We start from the raw sequence: 13,096 nt of genomic DNA, 5'->3' as shown, positions 1-13,096 counted from the left end.
ACTGTCCTGAAAGGTGCGAACTCTTCACCACCTTGGCTTCATGTGATGGCCCGTGTTCACCTTGGCCTTCATTCACTTCCTAAGTAATATACTCCAGCCTTGCTTTTGCAGCTTATGTTTCACTACCTTCCCACGGGATTTCGTATTGTACCTGTGTGTACACTGATGACTCTCGAACTGACCATGGTGGTGGGTGTGCCTTTGTCATTGGCACCAATGTTTTTCAGTATTGCTTCCGGAATACAGCTCAAAAATTACAGCACAGCTCTTTGCCCTGTATCAGGCCACACAGTTAGATCCAGCGACACAGGCTTTTCAATTGTGTTATCTGCTCCGACTCTCTGTGCCCTTCAAATGTGTGTGCTGCTCATCGTCCATCCCTTAGTGCAACAGGTACAAGAAAGCTGTCACTTGCTTGCTAATGATGGAATCACTGTGGTGTTCATGGGGATTCCCAGTCATGTCGGTCTGACAGGAAAAGAGGCTGCTGCTAAGGGTGCAGTCCTTGTACTCCAGCTCGCTAGTTCTTATATTCCCTCTGATGATCTTTGCGTTCCCTTCATGAGAACAAGCTCCAGTGTCAGTTAGACCGTCAGCGAGAGCGCATCGCTAGCTCCTGCTACTACTAAGGCGAGTACACCGTTTGCTTCTTACATATTTTACAAACAGCAGCGACATATTTTCAGTTATCTGTGTAATTACTAGTTTATTTTTGTAATTTCTTGCGTGTTCGAGTGCTTACTAGGTAGAACCTTTTATTTCAATAACAGTGTTTTTGTACTTATTTGCTGCGCTTAGCTTTTAAATAGTTTTTCTGGGAAAACCTAGCGTAGTTTTCGCGTCTCGTATTTCAGTGAGTGTTTCTTGATTATCAGAGTAGCTCATCAGAAGATTATCTTGGGAATTTGTCACCGTATAGAGTAGGGTAAACATAGTCATGTGTAGGGACTGTGGTTGTTGTGAGCGGACGCAAGGAGAATTGGCCACTCTTCGGGGACAGGTGGAGGCTTTGTCTGTTAGGCTCATCGAGCTCGAGGCGCAGGCGTCGGCTCGTAAGTGGCGTTGGGGCAACTGTGGTGAGACCTATGCCTACTTCGGTGGCCTTGGAATCACATGGAACCCCTGATGTCGCTGCGTCTTCCGGCAGTGAGCATCTTACCGGTCAGCCATCACTCCAGGGTGAATGGCGGACAGTGGTGGGCTCGCGCGTGCCTGGCCGAAAGGCGAAGGTGGGATCTGGCCGCGTGGCGGCTGCCTTACCCCTTTCCAACAGGTACGGGGTGCTTCCTAGTGGTGATGACATCGTTTCCGAGCCACCACAGGATGCCTCGCCTGTTGGGCCAGGGGCCGATTCTCCGGCAAGGTCCCGACAGTCACAGAGGGCGGGCCTATTAGTTATAGGGAGCTCCAACGTTAGGCGGGTTATGGAGCCCCTCAGGAAAATAGCGGGTAGGTCGGGGAAGAATGCCAGTGTGCACTCGGTGTGCTTGCCGGGGGGTCTCGTCCGTAATGTGGAGGAGGCCCTTCCGGCAGCTATTGAACGCACTGGGTGTGACCGGCTGCAGATAGTAGCACATGTCGGAACGAATGACGCCTGCTGCTTGGGTTCTGAGGCCATCCTTGGTTCCTTCCGGCGGCTGGCTGATTTGATGAAGACAACCAGCATCGCACGCGGAGTGCAAGCTGAGCTTAATATCTGCAGCATAGTGCCCAGAGTCGATCGCGGTCCTCTGGTTTGGAGCCGTGTGGAGGGTCTAAACCAGAGGCTCAGACGACTCTGCGACTATAATGGTTGCAAATTCATCGACCTCCGTTATTGGGTGGAGAACTGTAGTGCCCCCCTAGACAGGTCAGGCGTGCACTACACACCGGAAGCAGCTACTAGGGTAGCAGAGTACGTGTGGCGTGCACACGGGGGTTTTTTAGGTTAGAGGGACCCCCCCTTGGGCGAAACGATAAAATACCTGACGGCTTACCAGAGAGAACATTATCATCGTTGATAAAGAACGTCCGTCCTCAGAGACCAAAAACAGGAAAAGTTAACGTGATATTGGTAAACTGCAGGAGTATCCAGGGCAAGGTTCCTGAATTAGTATCTCTTATTGAAGGAAATAGTGCGCATATAGTATTAGGAACGGAAAGTTGGTTAAAACCGGAAGTGAACAGTAACGAAATCCTAGACACAGAATGGAATATATACCGCAAGGATAGGATAAACGCCAATGGTGGAGGAGTATTTATAGCAGTAAAGAATTCAATAATATCCAGTGAAGTTATTAGCGAATGCGAATGTGAAATAATCTGGGTTAAGTATCAAAGGTGGGTCAGATATGATAGTCGGATGCTTCTATAGGCCACCTGCATCAGCAACCGTAGTAGTTGAGCGCCTCAGAGAGAACCTGCAGAACGTCGTGAAGAAGTTTCGTGATCATACTATTGTAATAGGGGGAGACTTCAATCTACCAGGTATAGAATGGGATAGTCACACAATCAGAACTGGAGCCAGGGACAGAGACTCTTGTGACATTATCCTGACTGCCTTGTCCGAGAATTACTTCGAGCAGATAGTTAGAGAACCAACTCGTGAAGCTAACGTTTTAGACCTCATAGCAACAAATAGACCGGAACTTCTCGACTCCGTGAATGTAGAAGAGGGTATCAGTGATCATAAGTCAGTGGTTGCATCAATGACTACAAGTGTAATAAGAAATGCCAAGAAAGGAAGGAAAATCTATTTGCTTAACAAGAGTGATAGGGCACAAATCGCAGAATATCTGAGTGACCACCATCAAACGTTCATTTCTGAGGAAGAGGATGTGGAACAAAAATGGAAAAAATTCAGAAACATCGTCCAGTACGCCTTAGATAAGTTCGTACCGACTAAGGTCCAAAGCGAGGGGAAAGATCCACCGTGGTATAACAATCATGTACGAAAGGTACTACGGAAACAAAGAAAGCTTCACCATAGGTTTAAGAGTAGTCGAATCATAGCTGATAAGGAAAAGCTGAACGAAGCGAAAAAGAGCGTAAAGAGAGCAATGAGAGAAGCATTCAACGAATTCGAACATAAAACATTGGCAAACAATCTAAACAAGAACCCTAAAAAGTTTTGGTCATATGTAAAATCGGTAAGCGGATCTAAATCCCCTATTCAGTCACTCGTTGACCACGATGGCACCAAAACAGAGGACGACCGAAGAAAGGCAGAAATACTGAATTCAGTGTTCCGAAACTGTTTCACTGCGGAAAATCGTAACACGGTCCCTGACTTCAGCCGTCGCACGGACGCCAAAATGGAAAATATTGAAATAAACGATATCGGAATTGAAAAACAACTGCTATCACTTAGTAGCGGAAAAGCATCCGGACCAGACGAGATACCCTTAAGATTCTACAGTGATTATGCTAAAGAACTTGCCCCCTTTCTATCAGCAATTTATCGTAGATCTCTGGAAGAACGTAAAGTACCTAGCGACTGGAAGAAAGCACAGGTCGTTCCCATTTTCAAGAAGGGTCATAAATCAGATGCGAATAATTATAGGCCTATTTCACTTACGTCAATCTGTTGTAGAATAATGGAACATGTTTTGTGTTCTCGTATTATGACGTTCTTAGATAATACAAATCTCCTTCATCATAACCAACATGGATTCCGCAAACAGAGATCATGTGAAACCCAGCTCGCCCTATTTGCCCAAGAAATTCACAGTGCCGTAGACACTGGCGAGCAGATTGATGCCGTATTCCTGGACTTCAGGAAGGCATTTGATACGGTTCCGCACTTACGTTTAGTGAAAAAAATACGTGCTTACGGAATATCGGACCAGGTTTGTGATTGGATTCAGGATTTCCTAGAAGAAAGAACACAACATGTCATTCTTAACGGTTCAAAATCTGCAGATGTAGAGGTAATTTCGGGAGTACCGCAAGGAAGCGTGATAGGACCTTTATTGTTTACAATATACATAAATGACTTAGTTGACAACATCGGTAGCTCCGTGAGGCTATTTGCAGATGACACGGTTGTCTACAAGAAAGTAGCAACATCAGAAGACTCGTACGTACTCCAGGAAGACCTGCAGAGGATTAATGAATGGTGCGACAGCTGGCAGCTTTCCCTAAACGTAGATAAATGTAATATAATGCGCATACATAGGGGCAGAAATCCATTCCAGTACGATTATGCCATAGGTGGTAAATCATTGGAAGCGGTAACGACCGTAAAATACTTAGGAGTTACTATCCGGAGCGATCTGAAGTGGAATGATCACATAAAACAAATAGTGGGAAAAGCAGGCGCCAGGTTGAGATTCATAGGAAGAATTCTAAGAAAATGTGACTCATCGACGAAAGAAGTAGCTTACAAAACGCTTGTTCGTCCGATTCTTGAGTATTGCTCATCAGTATGGGACCCTTACCAGGTTGGATTAATAGAAGAGATAGACATGATCCAGCGAAAAGCAGCGCGATTCGTCATGGGGACATTTAGTCAGCGCGAGAGCGTTACGGAGATGCTGAACAAGCTCCAGTGGCGGACACTTCAAGAAAGGCGTTACGCAATACGGAGAGGTTTATTATCGAAATTACGAGAGAGCACATTCCGGGAAGAGATGGGCAACATATTACTACCGCCCACATATATCTCGCGTAATGATCACAACGAAAAGATCCGAGAAATTAGAGCAAATACGGAGACTTACAAGCAGTCGTTCTTCCCACGCACAATTCGTGAATGGAACAGGGAAGGGGGGATCAGATAGTGGTACAATAAGTACCCTCCGCCACACACCGTAAGGTGGCTCGCGGAGTATAGATGTAGATGTAGATGTAGATGTAGGTTATTAAGCCTCTCTCAACTGTGTGGATGACCTAGTCTTGTCCCTCTCGCTGCAAGGAGATCATTTTAACTAGGTAGTGTATTGTGCACTGTCTCTTTAGTCATAATTATTTGTTAAATGGTGCTCCCTCACCACTTTGTGCACATTGTGACCAACTTTTGACTGTCCTCCATTTCCTGACGGAATGCCTTTTTTTTTAACCGCTTATGTTCCCATTTGTTTGGTCCATCTGAGTTATCGGCTGTTTTAGCGAATGATGGGCAGGCTGTCGGCTGAGTTTTACTTTTTATCTGTCATAGCAATATGGCGAAAACCATTTAATTTTTAGTTCTGGACCTCTGTTTCTCTATGGCATATTTTATAGATCTTTCTCCAATGTTGTGTTTTTAGCTGTTTTCTTTTCTGTTGATTGGGATTGATGTGTAGTTGTTTTTAACTCCTCTCTTTGTTTTTGTGTTCTACACTTTTGACATGGGCATGTATGACCCTAGTTGTTTTTGAGCCATAAAACAAAACAAAATCATGAAATAAACTAACACTTGCGTCAAGTTACAGCTCTCTAGTTGCAGAAGTATCATTTGAAAGTATCATGAAATTATCTTAAGTACCCATGTGCTGCTTACACTCTGGATTGCCACTGTGAAACTAAGTTCAACACTTGCTGGAAACTACCCAGACTCACCATACCAATGTTCAGAGGAACAGAATCGTGGAGACCAGACCAGACCATGCTAGTCATGTACATAACTTGTTATGAAATTATGTTAAAAATGACTATCTTTGGAAATACATTGTTTTTCTTACAACCAAATGTATTAAAACAAATCCCCAGTTGTTTGTTAAGGAAAAAATGTAGTGAGTAATTGCAGTTGACGTCTCTTTCAATGTAATAATAGAAAACTGTGTGTGTGTGTGTGTGTGTGTGTGTGTGTGTGTGTGTGTTTGTGTGTGTGGGGTTGCATACTTGCATACTTTTCTAACAATTTGCAAAGGATGCTGGATAAGTTACTGCAGTTTCTTGCAATTGTTGCTAGGTACAGTCCAAATAGTCAGTCAGTATATATTAATGTTTGTTAAATAAAATTCTGTGCATTTTGTTGCTATCTTTTACACTCAAGATTTTTGTTCAGTAGGAGGAGAGGTCATGGGCGAACGTATATAAAACAGCCATTGTTAATTAAGCCAAGAGAAAACTGGTTGCCTATTACTAAAACAGGTAAGAACATTATATACCACATATTTTTATAGATACTCAGTGATTGTAAAATGTTGTTGTACATCTCTGAGATGTTTTATACTGGGTTGGCAAAATGTAATGGACCACATCTGTGTCAGATGTTTGATTTAATAGTTTTAAATAATTGTACTAATTGTGGACAACATTCCTCAGGTTATGTATTATTTAGTGTGATTTATCTGGCATTATTTTTATTAATTCCATAATTGATTGATCACAAAACATGTAGTTGAATGTTGTGGCAGTTTTGACAATTTTAAAACAGTGAGTTCAAGCAGTGGTATAATTTCAGGCAAAAAATTTCGTATTTTGTTAGAGTGTCCATTATATTTAGCATTTAAGTAATAATGCAACTACACAAATACCAAAGGTGACAAAGCTAACACAAGATCAAATAGGTGATCAGAAAGAGATGCATAAAGTAATCATGAAATCAACTGAGAAGCGTTCAGTGATGGATGACACCTTGGGAAAGGAAATGCAGGAACTAAATTCGAAATGGATAAGCAGGTGGAGCATGGAAGAGAGATTTGAAGCAGTGAACTAGAAAACTAAAGAAATCTCAGAGAAACAAGAACATGTGCTTCAAAAATATCGGCACTGAAATAGGCAACATGTCATGAGCCATGATAGCTTTTAATCGGCAAGATAGCTGGTAAGTAAATTTGAAACAGGGGTGTAAGTCTCCTGCAGTATGAATTGGTTGAAGAAAGCTGTCCCAAAAAGCATTGCAGATTGTGCGTATGCAGCATATAAACAAAAATTTCCAGATGGCCCACTAATTGGCAAGAGATTTGAAATCGGTTCATTAATGGAGAAAGCAGTGGGGTACCAGTAACAGGACAAGGTATTTGGCTGTGATTAAATTGTGACTGATATGCTGAAAGTTGTAAGCAGCAGTGGTCTATCTCTTAGACCTGCATAAGAATGTTCAGATCATAGTGAGGTGGCCTGACGAGTGGTGGGGATCAGTCTTTGCACCCAGCCAAAAAAAAAAGGTGTGCTCATCCGCAGGCTACAGCAGTTGCAGAATTGTTTCATTGATCTGACATGTCAGCAAAAGTATTGCTTCAGTGAGTGGCTAAAAGATATTCAGATGCTGTAAAAATAAAGTAGGTTTGCACCAGGGCAGAATACCGAAGAGTAGATTTTCAGCATCTGGAAAATTTTGAAGAATGGCAGAGTGTTACGATATTCAAACTTATCTTCACTTTGTGTACTACAAGCAAGCTTTTAAAGCAGTGGAAGAAAAATGTCTGTGGATTATATTGTGGGAGATGAGTTACAAAACACATGATGAAACTCATTAAGGGCCCCTTCTGAACTGGGATCTTGGGTCTGTGACAGCCATTCCAGTGTGTCAAAGATGTACCTCCTCTGAACACACCATCAGGCATGTTGGGCAGTTATAAAAGATTGAGTACAAATTGTTGCCTTTAAATCGGCAATGACTCGGGACTATGTATATTTCAGATCTGATTCCACCAAAAAAGGTCGTTAAGTGGACATCATCAGCTGTCTGGTGACATTGTGAATTGTAACTATAATACTGCAACAAGATATAAATTTACTTCTATTAATGTTGACATAACAACTTATTCTTGGCCACTTGGACATTGAAATCAGCAATCAGATGGTGGTATGAGTACTTGCCTCTTAGCTTCTCATTGCCTTTATGAGTATTAGATGCATTTGAAGATTGTACTGCTCATTAACATAGACTAATAATCCATTTAGATAACTCTGTATTTTTGTACTCTGACCTTGGCATCGTCACCATGTGTGTTAAGAAACAAACCAATTATCTGTGTTAGTTTACGAAGCTAACATTTCCTAACAATAAGAGAAATTACAATGCCTGCTGTGTCTCTGCACCAACCACCTAAAGAATACCAAAATTGCTATAAAAGCTTATTTAATTATAATTAACATTTGAACAGAAGCCAGTTCCATTGCCAAATCTTGGCTCTATAATGACTCTACTGACAATGAACCATTCATAAACAACACTCTGTTAAAGAGAAAAGAAAAGAAAATTAACACCATTCTTTAAGGAAGAAATTGATCATTCCAATGACCCAGCTCATACAAAATCCCGTACTAGACTCACCCTATGTTTACATTATACAAACATACATAAATGTACAAATAAATAATTATAATCAAACGAATGCAGGTCCCACTCTATGCCCCACTTTCTGAAAATTAACTTACCATAAAAGAAAACAGAGCAATGAAGACACACAAAATCTATCTTTAAATATATATCTGCCAATGCAGAACTCTGCCTGCTAACCACATTGTAGAAAATTGTTGTCTTCAGTCCTTTCTGTAACGTTAATTTTGCTACTCACAGTCTTTCCATCATATTTACACTGGAATGATTATGATTCAATTCATTCACCCATCAGTTGCTATTGCTCCCTTAGTCATTTAATCAGCATAGCTATGTAATGTTTTGTGTAAAAATAGGCCTGGAAACGACTACTTTCTGGTCAAGAATATCTTGAAAAAATGTTTGTGTGCGCTGCCTGCTGTGCGTTTGCGGCTACAATAGAACTTCTCATTGCAGGAATCACATTCATTAGCAATAAACATATATCCTTCAGCCACCAGTTCCTATTATGTGATTTGTTACTATAGCTTCCATGTAGACGACTTAATGTTTAACAAGTCAGCACACATATTGTTCAACTTCTTACATATTAGGTTGGTATATAAGTTTGTAGCATTTTTGTGTTGCCTGTTGGTGTTCCGGTTGCTGTGGATTTATCTGTCTGTTGTCATTTTTTGTTTATAGTTCACTGTTGTTATTTGAGTTTACATATTGTCATTTTATAATTTGGAGATAATGTGTGAAGCTGTGGACACTAGAAAATAGAGTGCCAAATAGAGATATCGGAACATTTCCAACCTATTATTCTGTTTAAGTTCAGCAGAGGGGTGACAGCAATAGCGTCACTCAGCAACATTTATACCCTGTATGGAGATAATGCCATTGAACAGAGCACTGCAAGAAAGTTGTTTTCTCATTTTATGGAGGATTATTTTGACATTAGTGACACTCTACATTCAGGAAGACTTTTGGGGTTTGATGAAGATCATTTAAATGAATTAATCACAGTGATCCACGTCACTGTACTCAGGAACTGGCAAATGTGATCATTTCACCATAACGCGACATTTGTATGCAATGGGCAAGGTTCTGAAAGTGGGTCTAAGGGTACCACATGCCCCAATCCAAAACCACATAAGTTAGTGGGTGGTCATATCTACGTCTGTGTGTTTCTCATCAATTGGCATGTGAACAATGCTGACCTTTCCTATCATGCATGATTACTGGTGACAAGAAATGGTATCTTTATACTGTTATTGTTGTTGTTGTGGTGGTGGTGGTGGTGGTCTTCAGTCCTGAGACTGGTTTGATGCAGCTCTCCATGCTACTCCATCCTGTGCAAGCTTCTTCATCTCCCAGTACGTACTGCAGCCTACATCCTTCTGAATCTGCTTAGTGTATTCATCTCTTAGTCTTCCTCTACAATTTTTACCCTCCATGCTGCCCTCCAATACTAAATTGGTGATCCCTTGATGCCTCAGAGCAAGTCCTGCCAACCGATCCCTTCTTCTAGTCAAGTTGTGCCACAAGTTCCTCTTCTCCCCAATCCTATTCAGTACCTCCTCATTAGTTATGTGATCTATCCATCTAATCTTCAGCATTCTTCTCTAGCACCACATTTCGAAAGCTTCTATTCTCTTCTTGTCCAAACTATTTATCGTCCATGTTTCACTTCCATACATGGCCACACTCCATACAAATACTTTCAGAAACTACTTCCTGACACTTAAATCAATACTCGATTTTAACAAATTTCTCTTCTTCAGAAACGCTTTCCTTGCCATTGCCAGTCTACATTTTATATCCTCTCTACTTTGACCGTCATCAGTTATTTTGCTCCCCAAATAGCAAAACTCCTTTACTACTTTGTCTTATTTCCTAATCTAATTCCCTCGGCATCACCCAACTTAATTCGACTACATTCCATTATTCTCGTTTTGCTTTTGTTGATGTTCATCTTATATCCTCCTTTCAAGACACTGTCCATTCCGTTCAACTGCTCTTCCAAGTCCTTTGCTGTGTCTGATAGAATTACAATGTCATCAGCGAACCTCAAAGTTTTTATTTCTTCTCCATGGATTTTAATACCTACTCCGAATTTTTCTTTTGTTTCCTTTACTGCTTGTTGACCATGGTACAGCCAATTCTTGTGACACTGCACAAGCACCAACATTACCTGGGGTATGTTCTGCATGGTGTTCTACAGCAACAGCAACCTCATCGGTAACTTCCATTGGAATAGGGCACTTTCTTCTCTGAGGTGCCACACAAAGTTTTCCTGCATTTTTGAATTTCATTATCTTCTTTAAACGATTTAATGACATCAAGCATCTCCTCAGACCTTCCAGTGGGCAATACTCTCTCAATGCAGTACTGTAGTTGCCACCATTCACATGAAATAGTTTCATTAACAGCAGATAGTCTCACTTTTCAGTGGCCACACTGTTCACTTATCTAATGGCTTGTCAAATGATGGTGTGGATGTCATACTGTCATACAAATAGCGTACAGCAACAAATTTGCACCTGGTGGCCATGATTGGAACTATTTTTTCCAGAGTAAATAGGTTCCGCATTAATGCATTAGCATACCTACCAAGTGGACATCCATGAGTAACTGCACTTTAATTATAACCAAATGGTACAAGTATAATTAACAGTACAGCTTACATTCAGTGTCCTTCCTGGTATGATAACTACTGTTTAATTCACATAACCACATTCTGCAGCTACCATCTGAAATTACTAGTGAGGATTTGGGTGAGCGGAAGGTACCAGGCCTCAAAAAACTTTAACTAAATAAAACTTCACAACCCTTCAGTTCAATTTTTAATTTAACAAACATCACAAGTAATAGTGAAGATTGTTAAACTCAAATCATTTACACAAGTTGAACCAATATGACCATGCTGTCTTGAAAATTTTAAGTCAATAAGCGGAAGAAATGGTTCAAATGGCTCTGAGCACTATGGGACTTAACTTCTGAGGTCATCATTCCCCTAGAACTTAAAACTACTTAAACCTAACTAACCTAAGGACATCACACACATCCATGCCCGAGGCAGGATTCGAACCTGCGACCGTAGGGTCGCGCGGTTCCAGACTGTAGCACCTAGAACCGCTCAGCCACCCCGGCCGGCAATAATAAGTGGAAGAGAAAATATGTTAATTAGAATTCTTGCACAGTGTTGAATTTAACAATTATAAAAGACTTTCATCACAGCAGTTCGGAAGCCAGTTCAGGCTTCACCTCCGCTTGTGGGCACAGCCGTTGAGATGGTTATATACTGTTTGATAATCTAACAAGAACAGAGAAAAGTTTGCATTGTAAAATGGTCACAGATGCAACATATTAATGTAAGTAGACATGGAGAAGAAGCAATACTGAGACTAAATTAATCATTTGAAAATGGAGTGATCACCCAAGCAGAAAAGTGATTTCATTTTAAAGTATAACTTCTAATCAATATGCAACTAACCCAGAGCCTTTAAACCAGTGGTTCCCAACTGATCTTAAACTATTAACCCTGAGTGCAATCAGGCGTTAGGTAATGCCCCTGGCCCTCCTCCCTCCACCGCCATCTGTCCCACCCCTCTATCCCCACCCCCTCCCACCTGCCCCTCATTATCATCAACTTTAGTGCCTGACTAAATAGTAGAAGGACATTTCTTAGAACATTTTTATTTTTAAAATGATGTATGATGTTTAGTTTGTATGTGTCAGAATGAATGACGAAGGAATTCATGATGCATCACAAGAGCTACCCACAACTTCTCAGAATAGAAAGCTAACTATCCACAGTGAGGGTACACAATTATTACAAAAAATGCTTCCCCTGCGTGACTCCTCTCCATTGCAGCACTTGCTTGACCTGCACACTGCAACCCCATTTAAAATCAAACAAGTTCAGACGTGCGCACTATACACTTCATTGCTGCACTCCTTACTTCTGAACTGGCAGAAATTGGAAGACTACAGGTTGTTAATGCTTTGTGTCTAACCTCTCAAATAACAATAATAGTAATAATAATAATAATAATAATAATAATAATAATAATAATCCCGTGGAGGCCCGGGAAAAGAATAGGTCTCCGGTATGTTCTGCAAGTCGTAAAAGGCGACGAAAAGAACAAACCACTAATAGGGCTAACCCCCCTTTTAGTGTGATGAGTTGGTTCAGGACAGAACTAAAGAAGCCTCGGACAAGTGCCGTCATGGTCAGGGACGACGCTTGAACCCTGTGCCCGCCCACAATGGTAACGACACTGCTAGCCAACTGGAAAATGATTTAAATCCAAATAGAGGTGTTTTGCAGGATATGCTTCCTACAACCACCCTAGAAGGAAAACAAAGGCAGAGGATGAGATGGTCCGATGGAGTTAATCGACACCTCATGTTCTGTTATTACCAAGCAACAAACTTAGGAACCAACACAACTGGATACAGATCACAAGTATACACAACATTTATTACCAGATACCCAGAATTAAAATTTTTAACAGAATAATGACTAGCTGATCAGATCCGTGTAATAATCAAAAATAACAGGATACCCCAGTCAGAATTAGAAAACATCAAACAACAAGTACAACAAATACTGGAACAAAATAATGTGCAAACAGAAGAAGAAGAAAATAGAGTAATGGACTCAAACATCCCAGAGCAAACAAACAAAGAACAACACGCATCAATTAAACAATCAGAGGAAAACGAAATCTTGCGACAGCCACCAGAACAAGCACAAATAGAACTCGAAGTGACACACATGTTAGATATAGAAGAAAAATTTCAGCTGACATATATAGAATATAAAGACACAAATACAGACATTAGACCATTCTTGCATAGACTGCCAAGTAACCCACAAGTCGAAACAACAATAAAAACTATCAACACAATCATACA

The 13,096-nt window shown here is 41.0% G+C and overlaps 1 protein-coding gene across 2 annotated transcripts in view; it reads left to right on the top strand.

Moving 5' to 3' along the window:
• LOC126259472 (transcription factor 25) overlaps window positions 1–13,096 on the top strand; it is a 118,034-nt gene that overhangs the window by 54,446 nt on the left and 50,492 nt on the right. Inside the window, exon 4 of one of the 2 annotated variants that reach the window (XM_049956305.1) lies at window positions 5,972–6,054. In XM_049956305.1, the coding sequence (XP_049812262.1) occupies window positions 5,972–6,054 (83 nt within the window). Of the gene's footprint in view, window positions 1–5,968; window positions 6,055–13,096 lie in introns of both variants that reach the window. The other variant, XM_049956304.1, reaches the window with a different exon arrangement.

This window comes from Schistocerca nitens, chromosome 5, assembly GCF_023898315.1.
Source record: "Schistocerca nitens isolate TAMUIC-IGC-003100 chromosome 5, iqSchNite1.1, whole genome shotgun sequence".
Lineage (NCBI taxonomy): Eukaryota > Metazoa > Arthropoda > Insecta > Orthoptera > Acrididae > Schistocerca > Schistocerca nitens.
Note: the sequence above shows the minus strand (reverse complement) of the source record. Positions and strands in the feature narration are given on the sequence as shown.